This window comes from Gopherus evgoodei, chromosome 2 (assembly GCF_007399415.2).
Source record: "Gopherus evgoodei ecotype Sinaloan lineage chromosome 2, rGopEvg1_v1.p, whole genome shotgun sequence".
Taxonomy (NCBI): domain Eukaryota; kingdom Metazoa; phylum Chordata; order Testudines; family Testudinidae; genus Gopherus; species Gopherus evgoodei.
In genome coordinates, this window is record NC_044323.1 from 87757593 (window position 1) to 87774637 (window position 17045).

The 17045-nt window shown below is 40.7% G+C and overlaps 1 protein-coding gene across 6 annotated transcripts in view; it reads left to right on the plus strand.

Annotated features, from left to right (window-relative positions):
• Positions 1-17045, plus strand: part of GOLGA4 (golgin A4) — a 127356-nt gene that overhangs the window by 77993 nt on the left and 32318 nt on the right. For all 6 annotated transcript variants that reach the window (XM_030551297.1, XM_030551299.1, XM_030551303.1 and 3 more), the window contains 3 exons: positions 1723-1844; positions 5273-5403; positions 15451-15564. In XM_030551297.1, the coding sequence (XP_030407157.1) occupies positions 1723-1844; positions 5273-5403; positions 15451-15564 (367 nt within the window). The remainder of the gene's footprint in view (positions 1-1722; positions 1845-5272; positions 5404-15450; positions 15565-17045) is intronic.

Sequence of the window (17045 nt, forward strand, 5' to 3'; positions counted from 1 at the left end):
AACAAAAAAATAAAAATTCTGCGCATAATATTTTAAAATTCTGCATATTTTATTTTGTCAAAATAACACAATATAATCACGCTAATTTCAGTTATTTTTGGTCATTTATACCTCTACCATGATATAACGCGACCTGCTATAACACGAATTCAGATATAATGCGGTAAAGCAGTGCTCCGGAGGGGGGAGGGGGCGCTGTGCACTCCGGCAGATCAAAGCAAGTTCGATATAATGTGGTTTAATCTATAACACAGTAATATTTTTTGGCTTCCGAGGACGGCGTTATATCGGGGTAGAGGTGTATGTCAAAATACCTGTCAGCAAGTATGTCTGTAGCAATACAGACAACAAAAAAGATTCAGGAAATGTTTTTTGACAAATAGATTCCCTACTAGGCATATTAATACACAACTATTAGTAATAATTAACTTAAACTACAATACAGAATTGTATTTCCTGCACCCCTCAGCAGCAGTGAAAAGGCTTGGGAGAGTCAGAGGTAGTGGAGGAGCTGAGGGAGAGAGAAGTAAATTGCTGGGAAGGAGCCTACGTGTGAACTTGGAGGGTTGTTGGGTGTTGGTGGATGCAGGGAGGGATTATTATGGAGCTTCCCCTGCAAGGCCTGGCTAACCTCTAACCTCTCCTATTCAGTCAAGCACATCTGCCCCTGTCCCCTCACCCAAGCACTCCCCTGTCCCTGTGTAGCTCTGCACCCCCGTCCCCATGTGGCCCTGTGTCTCCACTCCCATTCAGCCCCTGCCCCAGTCTGTCCTCCCTCACTAGCCTTTATGAGCCCCTATCTGACCCTCCCAGCAGCCTCACAGTGTCTGTCTCCCCATAGCCTCTGTCTCCTGCGAAGGCAGCTCTCTCTTCCCTCGCTGGTGGGGAGTTGCTGCTTTGCTCTATCGCCACATCGCCCTTTGTTGGGAAAAAGGTGGAACTGTAGCAACATTTTGGCAAAAGTTTTTTTTGCACAACAAGTTAGAAATCTGCAGGGCTCATTAATTATGAATGCGTGCAGTAGCGCAGAATTCCCCTAGGAGTAACGAGTGCCTCTCAATACACAGTTTAAAATATACACACAGTTTTAATTTCCTCAAAATGGAGAATGGGGAAAGGATATTAGGAAAACATGTACTCTGCCTAAATCTTCTTAAGTATCAACTACGGGCCTAAATTTGCAAAAGTAATGTGATATTTGGATGCTTCATCTACCTTCTGAAAGGTTACCCACCTTTAAGGTGCCTCAGGTTGTACCCAAAATCCAGTTGAAAATTCAGGCAGTGGAGTTCAAAGAAAGAGGTACAAGCTGGTTTAAAAAAAAACCCAAAACTTCTGTTTGTGTGTGTGTGCACTTGTGTCATAAAAACATGGTATACTGTTGAGAGCGCTAACAGTTTCTCATCCCAGGCTTTGTCTAATAATGCTGTCTACATGCAGAGCATTCCTGTCTTGATCTTCCCAGAGCAAAGATCCCATGACTCATTTTTATTGGTCTCTTCCATCTTGGCAAAACACCTGGGCCTTCCAGGTGCATCCTATAGGAAAGGAGCAAATAGCCTCCCTGGGCCCCAGGGAATTAATCCCAATGCCAACCTTCCCCTCAATGCAAAACCATGCTTAAGTAAGAGTCTTGGAGAAACTCTAAACTACTTTTGGTCTTTGCTTTATACACTTCAGATCAGTAATGAATTTCTTGACTTTTTTTGTTCTGTTGTACAGAATTGAACAGGAAGATATTGAATTAAAGCACAACTCCACCTTAAAGCAGTTGATGAGGGAGTTTAATACTCAGCTGGCTCAAAAGGAAAGGGAATTGGAAACAGCTGTACACGAAACTATCAGTAAGTGAAATGTTGTTATTGTAATCTGTATGGATTTGTTGTTTTGTTTGTTACAAATAAAAATTGTTGAATTTGTCGAACTTTCATAGGGTCAGTTTCATATGGATATCATAGAGGAGGAAGAGTCACAGATCTGAGTAGTAGCCATTGTTGTGTGAAGTTAGCCCTGCCTAGAGAGCTGAAAACCGGGTCAGGAAAACTCCCCTGCTTCTGCAGTGGGGAATATTATTCTTGCCTAGGGAGCAATTGTAACGCTTACAAGATAGGGGTCGGCAACCTTTCAGAAGTGGTGTGCAGAGTCTTCATGTATACACTCTAATTTAAGGCTTCGCGTGCCAATAATACATTTTAACGTTTTTTTAGAGGGTCTCTCTATAAGTGTATAACTACTGTTATATGTAAAGTGAACAAAGTTTTCAAAATCTTTCAGAAGCTTTATTTAAAATTAAATTAAAATGCAGATCTTATTAGTTTAGTGTGGTCCTTGCCCTTGCTTTTCCTTGCTGAGTTTTCCAATGTCTAGTGGCACGTATTTGGATACTTTAAGCTGCACACAGGCTTCTGCCTGATCAGTTGTTAACCGGCTGGAACCCCAGATCAGCAGCTGAGGTGAGTGGAGCTGGCAGCTGGTAGTGCTGAGCAGGGCCAGAGGCCTGGACCCTGTTTGGCAGGGGACCTGCGCTGGAACTCCAGCCAGAAGCAAAGTGAGCAGGGCTGCGGCGGGGTTTCAGCGGTGGGCTGAGCGTCTGCATTTGCCCCCGCTCTGGGGTTTCATCCGCTGGGTCCTGCCAGCCGGGGTTTCAGCCCACTGCCAGCCTGGGGTTCCTTCACCCAGGCCAGCAGCGGATGCTGAGTGGGACTGGTGGCAGGACCCTGGCTGGCAAGGGGCCAGCAGCGGAAACACCAGTGCGGTGGTGGGCTGAGCGGCTCAGCCCACTCCACTCTGGGGTTTCGACCACTGGCTCCTGCTAGCCAGGGTCTCATCTTGCTGCCAGCCTGGGGTTCCTTCCCCCAGGCAGCAGCGGGTGCTGAGTGGGACCCCAGCTGGCAAGGGTCCAGCAGTGGGAATCCCAGAACGGTGGTGGTTTGAGTGACTCAGCCTGCCCCATGTGCCATCAAAAATCAGATCAGCATGCATGCCGTAGGTTGCTGACCCCTGTTATAAGATGTACACTGGAAACTTTGTACTTTTGCAGCTGTTCTTTCTTATACCCAGAGATTGGGTTCCCTAGCTGTTGCTGTGGACTTCTGCACCCGCCAGTGTATAAGACACCTGACGTGTGCATAGTTAACTAGCTTTTTAGGAATTTCTACAGGTAAATTGTAAGTATGTGAGATGATTTGTATGCTGTTACATGAGATGGAAGTCAAAGTACAGTAATAATATTTGGTTGTTGAGTTTGCATTTTAAAACTTGTGTGTTCAGTACAACAAACTTATAACAGGCATTAGACCAGGGTTGCTGATTGTAGCCTTTGATGACAATTGTTTAAGAAAATGTATATTTGATTTTGAATTGGAAATTCACCCTTTGGCTTTTAGCGCTGAGAGTCAGTCTAACCTGTACCAGCTGAAAATGGTTCCAAAAGGATCATATGTCAGCTGGGAATAGCTGGAGCACAATATGCTTCTTCATCTACACCTTGCCTGTCCCTGTGCCTAAAACTGTGAAGGGAAGGGGAAGCATAGGAACTGGCTATTCTGGCTCTGTGTTTGCTAGAGATACCCTTGTACCTGGGGAGTTGAGACAGGGAATTGCAGGTGTTTTCTGCTCCATCATGCTGGCAGAATAGGGCATCTAGATTTAGTCTAGGACATGGAACTAAAACTGCTACAGTGGCACTCATGGATGATATCTTGTCAATGGATAGAGGGCAGACATCTGTTCTTATCCTCTTGTACCTCTCTCTAGCATTCAGCACTGTTGACTATGAGATACCTCTGTCCTATCCAAGAGAGGTGGCAAGAGTCCAGGGTAATATGCTTAAATGGTTGGGTGTATCCCTAGAGGGGGACACCCAACGAGTAATGATGGGAAACTCCACCTCCATCACTAGACCATTCACTTGTAGAGTCTCAGAAGGATCAGTTGTCTCTCTAGTCATTTTTAACATCTGCATGCACCCACAAGTTGAACTGGTTGTACCAAGTTGACTCAAATGCCCGCACTCGGTAGGTGAGTCATGCAGCTCTACCTATCCTTCACCACATATGGCCATACCACTACCACCAAGATGATCCAGTGTTTGGACGAGATAGCTCATGAATGTAGGACAACTGGCTGAAGCTGAATCCAAGCAAGACATCAGTGAGGCTGGTATTTTGAAGAGTTTACAGCTATGGTACAGTCTCCTTTGGTTGAAGGTACACACTCTCACAGTTGGTCAACTAAGTCTTCAGTTTAGGAGTGGTTCTGGATTCTTTGTTGATGCAAAGGTCTTGTATAGCAGCATTCGTGGGTAACACTTTTGACCATCTCTGGTTGGCTTGGAAAATCTGTTCCATCCTGGTGGATAAAGACCTGGCTTCAGTTATTCTTGCCTTCATCACCTCTTGGCTGGACTGGAACAATCGGATATACCTGGGCACAAAGACTACAGTGCTTAGGAAACTCTCTCAACTAGTACAGAATGCTGCAGCGCTTTTCCTCAGCAATACAAGTTACTGTGAGCACAAGAAACCTGTCCTCTGCTCTCTGTGCTGACTTCCCATAGAATATCAAGTCAAGTTCAAGGTCTCAGTCCTTATCTTCAAGGCTCTCCATGGCTTGGGTCCAGGATAGCTTTAAGACCACCTAAAGTCCTGGGATAAAGAGCATGTCAACAACTTCATTCCCTGGAACAGAGGAACTCTTTAACAAAAGTAACATTCATCTGTGTGAGAGAACTTTCTCGGGACGAGTCCTGGACGGTGGAATGAACTTCCTAAGGACCGTCACAAACCTCACTGCCTTTTGATTGAAATACAAAGCACACTTCTTTGACTTTGCCTTCTCTAACATAAATACATGTACATATGTTAAAAAAAAATCTTCTGTCAAAACAAAGACATGATAGGGATAAGAGAACAAACATGCAGCAGATATTAGTCACGTTGCTTAATGCACAACTGGAAGGCAGTCAGTTACTGTGATCGTGTGCATGGGATAAAAACCTACATAGTATGGTAGCACTGAATCTGCTGCAAAGTATTGTGACCTTTCACCTTCTTGAAATCTGAGAGACACCACTACTTTTAGACCATGTATAGCAGGAATTGTTTAACTTCCTTGATTTTTGCCTCTTGAAAGATTTTTTTTGTGTACACCTTTATAGAAGTGTCTTCAAATCTTACTTTTTAATCCTGTTCATAATGTGATGTTGTTTTATATTTGTTAAAATATAGCTACCTAATCAGTTGTGATATTTCTTGACTTTTTTTAAAAACAGGTAAAGCCCAGGATGTGGAAACTGAACTGATAGAAACCCATCATGCAGAGACAACACAGTTGCATAGAAAAATTGCTGAAAAAGATGATGATCTAAAAAGAACTGTAAAAAAATATGAAGAAATCCTTGAGGTATCTTTCCTGAGAGTGATCTGATTCAGTACATTTCAATATAATTCTGTTTTTTAAACTTCCCAATGGGTCCTTTTAGGCAAACATTTTAATCTTTATAGGAGAGTTTTAAAAACACATTATTATATACATTCTTTTTATGGGTTTAATATTTCAGATTAATTTTTTTTGTTTAGATCTAAATATTGCCCTGCAGTATTTGCACTTAAAATCTTTCTGCATTTTGCTAGTCCATGAGAATCCCAAGATAAACCTAGCTAGACACACAAATAAGGCTAGTTTACTTTTAGTGCCCAACTGAGATCTTGATCCAGCAGCAAAGTCCATAAACTCCAGAGACCAAGTAAGTTGTCAGGGCTCTGCTTAGTGTTGGGGTGGCTTCTGACAGCTTATCCACTCAGTAGCCTCCAAGACCTTATCCACTCAGCTCAACTCCAAACTTTATTGGCATACAATCAAGCTACTCTTGAGCTGAACAGGCTCAAGCATAGTGGGTGGGTACCAGACATAATACACATCCAAGGTTACACAGAAATCCCCTTCATTTATATACACATTACACTCACATTCACTATACGTTGCATTACATGTTTTGGGACTGGTTTGGTTATTTTACAGGAACCAATCCCTATACAACATACTCTGTCCACTTGCTGTACATGTTCTTGGACTTAGTAAATGGTTCCCTGGGTGTCTGCCCCTCCCCTTCCTCCCGCTATCTTTGCTAGCTCAGACATTGTCTGTTAGCTTAGTGACTTATTTATTTATCTTGGCACAAACATTCTGTTTTCAGCCTTCTGATCTAGTCCCCTCCCTAATCCTGTCTACCAAAAATGAGGCCTACCTATGTTTACTTATTCATGTCAAGCCAAGCCTACACTTTAGGTTTAAAGGTCTGCACGCACATCTGAGTGTAAGAGCAGTTTCCAAAGTGAAATGCAGAAAGTAAATAAATAGCATGAAGTAGCATGAGGTTTTAAAAGGAGTCAAGTTTAATAATCAAAGGTGGTGTTGGTTGCATAGTAGCAATTAAAAAACGTAAATGGTTTTGTCCTGTTCGTGTTCCTTCAGTAACCAATGTGAAGGACTGCATATCAGGCAAAGTAAAGAGGACTATGGTCTATTTTAAAAATAGAAAGGAATCTAAGGGAGAGGACCATATTCTGATTTTATACCTCATGCATCCTGAAGAGTTCAGTGGACGGGCCAAGTGTGTAAGGCAGGGTAGAATTTGTCCCAGAATCGCTTTCCCTGATTTCATTTTCTAATTTATAACAATAAAGTTAATCCCTTTGTGTCATAATTCTAATTGTGTGTTTTGGAAGAATTCCCACTTTTTTTTTCATCCACTCTCTTGTATGGTTCAGACACAACAAATCCTGAATTTTGGAAGGGGGTTAGACTAGATGACCCTTGCAGTCCCGTCTAACCCTGTTTTTATATAACTTTTTGTGACTAGGGCTTTACTTTCAATGTCTGCGTAGAGCTTCCTCAATGTTGTTAAAATTCCTTTTGTTAAAATTTCTCTCAGGTTTCTGGCATGCATTGTTCCTATCATGTTTTGGTATTGACACTATTTTGATTGCTGTGCAGTTGAAATAAATGAAGAATATAAAGAGATTTGTATAACTGAAAGGCTTGTCCCTTTCACCAACAGAAGTTGTTCCAGTAAAAGATATTAACTCACCCATCCTGTCTCTTTAATATCCTGGGACCAACACAGCAGACATGAATTTTACATATCCATCTCTTCTTTTTCATGAATTTTATAGTAATGATGAGTACCAATAGTGTATACAACAGAGCAGATGTTAGAGAAAACTACAAAAAACTGTTTGTCTCTATGTGTTCCAGATCTTAATACCCTCACTTCCAGGAAGCATGGTTTTGCTGTATTTAGCGCTTGAAAGTTAGATTCCATTACTTTGTTAGCAAACACTTTATTCATTGGTTCTATCTTGCTACTTAGATCACTTTTTAAAAAGTAATCATAGATCAGCAAAATATTAGATGGGAAATGTGTCGACTCTAAGATCTTTTCTTGGAATAGGAAATATGGCTATCTAATTAACTTTATAATAGGGAGAAAATGGCTGTCCATTATTGCCCATCCATATACTCCTTTATTAAATCATGATTTGAGCAACAAATTTCATATCAACTTTCTTGCAGTATAAAAATATGCAATATTCTTTAACTGCTATACATGTTATGGTATAAAGACTAAATAAGTTACATTGTTTACTGCTTATAAACTATATATTGTAGAATTATTATGTATGCTTCTGCCTATATAAATCTGTGATTACTTTTTTAAAACTAGTTTAGAGAAATTTAGTAATCTCAGTAAAGATTGTAATTTGACATTTGGACATCATAGGAGACAAAGAAATAGATCAGTCTACTAAACTTTCTATGATTTTATTTACTTTTTATTCTGGCATTTTTCATCAGGTGTCTCCTTATCTTTAATGAGAAATACTGCATGATAAAGGATTTATGAAAGTCCCCCAAATGTGAGGATTTACAAGTCAGTGGTAGTCTATAGTTTGTGTTCTGTGATCTTCAAAACACAAACTAAAATATCTCATTAGAGGAAAAATTGAATGTTGCACTAGTTAGGTTAATCTAGATTTATGTGAGAGTTGAAAATGAAGGATCTTGTTTAATGTGTGTAATCTTTCATCTGTCATCATGCCTCCCATGTGCATGCAGTGCAGGCTTTATGGTTAAGATTTGGGAAATTACAATTTTATTGATGTCTTCATCTATCATCATGATGAATTCAGAATAGAATCTGGTTTATATATTGCCAAAGTACAGCTGGTGCTTTACAGAACAGTGAGACTGCAGCGTAGGCTGTGTGGCATGCACTGGAACCAAAGTCCCGCTCTTGGTGGCACTGACTGAGCCCAACAGTTTGGAACACCAAGACATTTGAAAGCCAGTGCAGCTGTCGGAGATGCCAGAGAGCAGAGCTGAATTGCAGTGCCAACTTCCTGCTGCTTTCTCTGCAGCAGATTTGGTCAGGATTTTCCTCCAGTCTTCTTTGGGCTTGTCTACATGTGGAAACTGACCGGCTATTGTAGAAAAATCATAGCTATTCTGGTTTAACTCCCCTGTGTGGACGCGCTCTATTGTGGAATAAAAGTGACTTTATTGTGTAATAATTGCTCAATTAATTTTTCTGCAATAAAGTCATTTTTATTCCGGAATAATGTCCACATGAGGGAGTTATACTGACATAGGTATAGCTGAATACATTATTCCACTTTAGCTGTGCTGGTCAGTTTCCCTCTGTAGGCAAATCCTCAGTCTATCCCCAAAGAAGCTCTTAGCTTCTGCTTTAGCATCTTTTCAATGCTACTTTATTAGGAACTTCTGGGGATGGATAAAATTTCATAACTTTCAAGTATACTATTCAAACCAATTTTTCAGAGTTTATTAACATGGGTTGTAATATGTTTTCTGTAAATTTGGTTTCAGGACCATTAGTATTGCTTCGTGTACTGTTTATATGAATACAAATTCAGTATGAAACAAAGACTAAATCACTTAATGTATCTGGATCTATGACGAATCCAGTGAATTTAGATTAATCAGGAAAAGCACAGCTCAGAGTTGTGGGGGAGGGGCAGCATTGACTTTGTTCTACTCTGCTGTGTTATTAACAGTACTCAGTAAAAGTATCGTAAGGGTATGCATGAGCAGTAGCTATTCGGTGAGTTATGTGTTTTATAACTTTCTGCAGCAGAAGACTAGTTTTTATTGTTTTGGGGGAATAAGGGGGTTGTTTTTTTGTTTAAGTCTGGTGCACAGAGCCAAGGAGGTTATAGTTATGTGAGAGTAGATAAAATTGGACATGTAAACTTGATCATTGCCCTTTACTAAATAAAATAGATTTTAATATTTCAGTATCTCTTTTCCCTCTCCAGAAATTTCTGATCCTGCTGCTAGTTGCAATTTTAGAATTAAGATAGATCCAGTGTGCTCTGTTTTATCTTGTTTTGAAAGAGGCGATACTGTGAAAACATTTAGCCATGCTAAAAAGCCATCATCACTCCATCCCAACCTCAGTTTCTTTCAGCCATACAATTTCTCTGATCCTAATACCTTTTTTCCTTGCCTGTGCTCTCAACTTTATGTTGCTGGGAGCAACTCTGCACTTTCCAGTGCCATACTACTAATTCTTTTAAATATGGATGCTCCTTTCATCAGAGAAGACGAGTTGCTTTGGAGTGTGAGGAAAAAATGGAGGGCAGGGCTCAGGCAAAATTTATTTATTGGTCTACAGAGACATAGCCACAAAGTATACATCATAGTTTATGATACACAATATTGCAATCCTGCCTAGAGTCTTCTTTTGTTAAATTGTTATAATTGAATCTTTGCTCTCATTTTTCTCCCATATACAAACTCTTGCCAAATCCTGTCTGTTTTTGTTTTTGTTGGTAACATCTCTAAAAGACATTCTTTCCTTTCCATCTCTGCAGCTAATGCTTAGTCCACTCCTTGGTCATCTCTTACTATAACCTGTCTCTCTCTCTCTCTCTGATTTCCAGTTTGTCACCATGTCCCACTGCACTCTGTCCACAGTGCTGCTACCAAAAAAAAAAAATGAAAATGCTTTTGTTCTGTGTGACAAGGTGGTTGAGGTAATATATTTTAATGGCCCAACTTCTGTTGGTGAAAGAGACAAGCTTCCAAGCCACATAGAGCTCTTGTTCAGGCCTGGGAAAGGTACTCTGAGTGGTACTCTGAACGTCCACTCTTAAGTGCACAGTGGAACAGATAGATTAACATAAGTACAGTAAAATCTGTTTTATCCGACATGTTGGGAGAATGGGTGGTGGTACTGGTACATGAAAAATGCCGGGTAACTAAGAGGGAGGGAGTTTGTGTGGGAAGAGATGTGGGGCTGGGGGTTGGGGCAAGGTAGGGGATGCGGGGAACAGGCTCTGGGAGGGAATTTGGGTGCAGGAGGGGACTCAGGGCAGTGGGTTGGGGTATGGGAAGGGGTGCCAGATCCGGAGGGGTGCTCACCTTGGGTGGCTCTCCGTAACCGGCAACCTGTCCTGGCTGCTCCTAGGTGGAGGCGTAGCTAAGCAGAGGCCAAGCAACTCTGTGCACTGCTGTCCCCACAGCTCCCATTGGCTGCTCTTAAAAATCTCCAATGATGGAGATTCTACAACCTCCCTAGGCAGTTTATCCCAGTGCTTAACCACCCTGATAGTTAGGAAATTTTTCCTAATGTCCAACCTAAACCTCCCTTGCTGCAATTTAAACCCATTGTTTCTTGTCCTATCCTCAGAGGTTAAGAAGAACAATTTTTCTCCCTCCTTGTAATACTTGAAAACTGTTATCATGGCCCCTCTGAGTCTTCTCTTTTCCAGACTAAACAAACCCAATTTTTTCAATCTTCCCTCAGAGGTCACGTTTTCTAGACCTTTCATCATTTTTGTTGCTCTTCTCTGGACTTTCTCCAGCTTTTCCACATCTTTCCTGAAATGTAGCACCCAGAACTGAACACAATACTCCAGCTGAGTCCTAATCAGCACAGAGTAGAGCGGAAAAAATATTTCTCATGTCTTACAACACTCCTACTAATACATACCAGAAAGATGTTTGCTTTTTTTGCATCAGCGTTACACCATTGACTTATATTTAGCTTGTGGTCCACTATGACCTCCAGATCCCTTTCCGCAGTTCTCCTTCCTAGGCAGTCATTTCCCATTTTGTATGTATGCAGCTGATTGTTCTTTCCTAAATGGAGTACTTTGCATTTGTCCGTATTGAATTTCATCCTATTTACTTTAGTCCAGATTTACTTTCTCCAGTATGTCAAGATCATTTTGAATTTTATTCCTATCTTCCAAAGCACTTTCAACCTCTCCCCACTTGGTATCATCCACAAACTTTATAAGTGTACTCTCTATACCATTATCTAAATCACTGATGAAGATATTGAACAGAACTGGACTCAGAACTGATCCCTGCAGGACCCCACTTATTATACCCTTCCAGCATGACTGTGAACCACTGATAACTACTGTCTGGGAATGGTTTTCCAACCAGTTTTGCACCCACATTATAGTAGCTCTATCTAGGTTGCATTTCCCTAGTTTGTTTATGAGACGATCATGTGAGACAGTATCAAAAGCTTTCCTAAAGTCAAGATATAACTAGCGGTTGGAGCAGGGGCAGTGTACAGAGCCGCCTGCCGCACCTCCATGTAGGAGCAACCGAGACAGGTAGTCGTTTGTGGGAAGCCGCCCATGGTGAGTGGCCCCCGAATCCGGCACCACACACCCTCTCCCACGCCCCAACCCACTACCCCGAGCCCCCTCCCACAGCCAAACTTCTTCCTAGAGCCTACACCTCTCACTCCCTTCCACACCCCACCCTTCTGCCAGCCCCACACGAACTGGACTATAAACCGGAATTTCAGTGCAGATCAAAAATGCCTGTTTATAGAGGTTTCCGGTTGGTGAAGTGCCGGATAACACATCTTTTACTGTAGTTAGCACATGTTCTGAGGGACCATTCAAGGTGGAGTGGCCCCTTAACACTCCTGTAGTCATACAGGAAAAAGGTGGGGGCGGGTTAGTGGGTTACAGATTGTAATACAGATTGTTCTGTGTGTCAGGCTTTGTCTACATGGGACTTTCATTAGTAAAACTTTTGTCGTTCAGGGGTGTGAAAAAGCACCCCCCCGAACGACAAAGAATTTACCAATGAAAAGCACTGGTGTGAACAGCGCTTTTTTGGCAGGAGAGCCCTACTGCCAACAAAGCTACCGTCACAAGTTGGGGGTGGAAGTTTTTTGTTGGTGGGAGAGCTCTAGGCAACGCAGTTGTTCTGTCCTAATTTCTTCCCCCTCTGCCCCCCATAAGACAGTCTGTGTCAAGAAAGAGCTTCACCTATTGATATAGCTATCACCTCTAAGGGAGGTGGATTAACCAGCCAAGGGAGAAGCTCTCAGGCAGTGTCTTCACTGCACTGTTAACTCGAACACAGATAGCTTGATTTAACTCCTCTCAGTAAACCTAGTTCAGCCACACTGTAAATTAACACTTGAAGTACACAGACTCATTGGATTGCAGAGTGATTGTGTTAGCAGTTGATGTATTGTACCAACCCTAGCTGTAGCTTATATCCCCTTACAGGTTAGTCAAATTGAATTAAAAGCACCACCACACTCAATCTAAGGGGTTTTGTTAACGTGAGTTAACACTGCAATGAAGACCAGCCCTTAAAAGTATAAGTGTGTTTTCAAAAGTGACTTAAGCAGTTAGGAGTCTAAATCTCATTGAAAGTCAATGGGACTTAGGCTTCTAAGTCACTTAGGTGCTTTTTAAAATTTCACCCCTTGTGTCTCTTTTGTAAAGTGCCAAGCATATTGGTTAGAGCTGGGTGGGAATATTCCATCAGAATGGCTTCCTGAAGGAAAATGCACTTTTTGAAAAATCAAAATTTTCTCTGGGAAAATTTCAATTTAAAAAAAAATCTGTTTTTGATTGGGAAAATCAAAATAACACATCAGCTGCCTGCCTGAAAGGGAGAAAAAAAGTTAACGAGCGTTCCAGGCAGGCAGCTCGCAAGCCAAAGATTCCATTTTAGTTCTTATGAAATATAATCTTTTATTAAAAAAAAGAATTTCTATCCTGTGGAAAACTTTGAGGTTTTTACTTTTTGTCTGGAAATGGGACAGCTTTTTTCTGATTCTTAAATTTTCAATGGGACAAAAATTCCAGTTTCCAGTCAGATTTAATATTGATAGTATTCAGTACGGTTAAACTATACGCTTCTGATTCTGCCATACTGATAAAATGCTTTGTATTTACTGGCTATCTTTATTGGAGGCAGATTAATAGTTTCTAAAATTTTGAATGCTGGTGAGAAGTAAATAAGTGATTTATTGACATTGGGACCATTAATTAAGTCAACAAGCTAAAATCATTAAGAAATTTGGGAACAGAAGATTCCCAATAATTTTTTTAAGTGAGTGATGTTCCTTTAATGAAATGGAAATAGCTTTGCTTAGTGTATAGTCTGATTAATGGTATCATAATACACTATTCTACGACTGCGTCTTTACTGACATTTTAATGTTGGAATTATTTTGTAATATGTATGACAGACAATTTCAGACTTCTGGGATACTCACCCTGGGGCAAAGCATGAGGTTTACTGGTGTGTACATCTTGTCCCCCGTCCTCCACCCTCCCCCCGCCCCCCCAAAAAAAGAGGGGGTCAGGGCTAGTAACTTAGAGTGTGCACTGCTACACAAAGGACCTTGAGACTTTTATTCTGCTTTTCAAGCCAGGAAAAGTATTTTGAAACTCATAATAGGGATCATCTGTTTCACTGCTACACAGTGATGTTGCTTGTCTTTTCAGTCTTTGGTAAGTATGATGAGAACTGTTGCTACTATAGATGTACTTAATCCTGCCTCAGCACAATGGGATGGACTAGATCAACGTTTCTCAAACTTTGTTGCACCGTGACCCCCTTCTGACAATAAAAATTACTACATAACCCAAGGAAAGGGTGGGGGGAGGGCAGCAAAGCCGAAGCACCACCACTTTGTGGGGGGGGGGGGGGCACCAAAGCACCACCACCTGGGGCAAGGGAACCAAAGCAAGGGAAAGATACAGAAGTTTGGTGTCGATTTTATACTGGACCAAACAGATTTGACTGCATGGCTTGATGGGTAGTATTTCAATAGCTCATAGATAAAGTCTGGAGCTTGTTAAATGGGGCACAAAAGGAAAACCCCTTTTCTATCAGCAAAAAGTCATTGGAATGAAATAGATGAAACCAGTATTGGAGGAGCAGAATGAGCAAGTGGAGAAATGGGCTATATGGTCAGAAAAGTAAGGGAAAGGAAAAATAGAGAGCACTGAAAACAAAGATGGCAATTTTGAATTAAATTTAGTGGATAGGGAGTCATGCAGTCTGAAAAGAGGTCAGATGGTCTAACTTCCTGAATGAAAAATGGCTTGACCACAGCGTTAGGACCTTAGTGAAGTTCCAAGAACAGACATTTAGCACAACCTTAGAGAGAATTAAAATGTTTGAGACAAGACGTGATTAAGTCCCAATCTTTGCCAATAAATTGGAGATAGAGTATAGAAAATTTTGTTTGCATGACATGTCACTTTCACAAAATCTCTGTTTGCTTACATTGATGTGCCTACTGTACACCTTCTAGAAATATTGAATATCATTTGAATGCCTTTTTTTGGTACTCATTAAAGATGTATAATCCTTACTAAAAATTTTCAAAAAACTAAGTACCGTATATACTTCTTTATAATCCAAATATGTTTGGTAAAAAAGTGACGCATCAAAGAGCAGGAGTTGGCTTATAAACATGTCTACACCAAAATTTGATGATTTTAAACTCTATGGAATCATTGAATTTGAATATCTAATACATTATTGTTTTCTTACCTGGAGCGTCTGCAGGCACAGAGCCCCTCAGCTCCCAGTGGCCGTGGTTTGCCGTTCTCAGCCAATGGGAGCTGCAGGAAATGGCGCCAATGGTAAACCACAGTCACTGGGAGCTGAGGGGCTCCGGGCCTGTGAACGCTCCAGATAAACAAAATGTTCCAACCCACCAGTGGCTTACCCTGACAGCTGGGAGCCAAAGTTTTCCAACCACTGAAATATAAGGTCATCTTGTGAAAGAGTCATACAGTTTTTGCTATTTTTACCTATCCATTTGGGGGGGGAATCATCTTATAAATGAACGGGCTACTGAATGAGTATATATGGTAATTGGCTTTGTGTGTTGACAACTGAAGTTTTGCCGATATTATGTGATAAGTCCCTAAATGTCATTCCTCATTTTCATGGTAATATAAATTAAATAGTCTTAAACTTTCAGTGAGAGCCTTTGCATTTCAAGTTTATTATTTTCCTCTCTGTATGAAGCTGATCTATATTTTAAGTGCTTTTTGTCTAATCCAGTGAGAAGGTTTTAAGTGTTTAGACATTCACTGTGTATTATGTAAATTAATGCACTTGTTTTTCATTCTGAAGGCTCGTGAAGAAGAAATGACAGCAAAAGTAAATGAGCTGCAAACACAGCTGGAGGAATTGCAGAAGGAATACAAACAAAAGCTGGCAGATGAGGAGAATAGGCGCAGGGAAGAAGTGAGCTGACATTAATATTTATACTTGTAACTTTAGGAATTAGTTTCACAGTTTTCATGAGACCCTCTAGTAGCTGTTAATTGACATGGGTTATATTTATATATCAGGTCTTGGCTTTCTTGTGCAATTCTGAATTCTTTGACCAATCTGTTTGCTACAAGTTGTGCAGTATTTAATTTGATCTTGTTTTAATAGTTTGCTTATTGGTTGGCTTTTCCCTCTGCTCCTTTTTTTTGTAAACTTTGACTTTACATTGGAAGGACTTGTAACTTGTTCAGGAGGATGCAAAATAGCCCATTTTGATTCTGTGAAATTTGAAATTGAAATTCAAAAGGACATAAAAATATTTCTCTACCTCAAATGGGGCTGATATTAAATAATTTTCTGTTCATGGCAAGATGGATGTACACTTCATAAAGGCAGATTAACAGGACCAAAATGTAGTTGAGTTATAGAATATAAGTATTAAAATTAGTATTACACTTAATAGGGAGAAAATACAAATTATTGAGAGGGACAACTTTTCTTTTCATCTGACAAAAAATGCTCATTTTGCCTGTGAACCGATGGGAGGCATTAGAAGTATTTGATACCTCAGCTAGAGCATCATAAATTACATCAGTGATGTTATTAAAATGACTTTGTGTGATTTTGACTGGAAGATCATATACATTTTAATTTTTTCTTTCCCCTTAAATTAATTTACAAAAATAGTGTAATGGGCATATTAAATATTATGTGTCATTAAGGATTTTTATTGTATATAGAAAAAGCAAAAGGCCTTGAATTAAACTATTATAAACCAGCCCTATTGCACCTATTTATAGTAATATGCCAGATACTATGATTTTTTTTTTAATACACTCTTTAGAAAGCCCTAAAGTATTGAGACACAACAGAAAATTTTTTCTCTAGGTCTAATGTTTTGTTCATTTAATCCAATGATTTAAACGTCAAACAAATATTCTGTAAATAAGCAGTCATTCAATCCCATATAGCAGTGGTTCTCAAAGCTGGTCCACTGCTTGTTCAGGGAAAGCCCTTGGCGGGCCAGGCCAATTTGTTTACTTGCCGCATCCGCAGGTTCGGCCGATCGCATCTCTGACTGGCTGTGGTTTGCTGCGCCAGGCCAATGTAGGCTGCGGGAAGTGGCGTGGGCTGAGGGGCGTGGTGGCCACCTTTCCCGCAGTCCCCATTGGCCTAGAGTGGCGAACAAGGGCCAGTGGGAGCTGCAGTTGGCCGAACCTGCAGACGCAGCAGGTAAACAAACCGGCCTGACCCGCCAGGGGCTTTCCGTGTACAAGCATGGACCGGCTTTGGGAACTACTGCTATACAGCATATATCATCATGTTCATTTATAGATCATGCAGATTAATCAAATCCATGTGCCAGCAACTGTGTTTTTTTTACTTACATTTATACATTTAACTTTTCACAGAAGTGCAAAGATGGCATAGAGATGTAAAATCTGTTTTGTTGC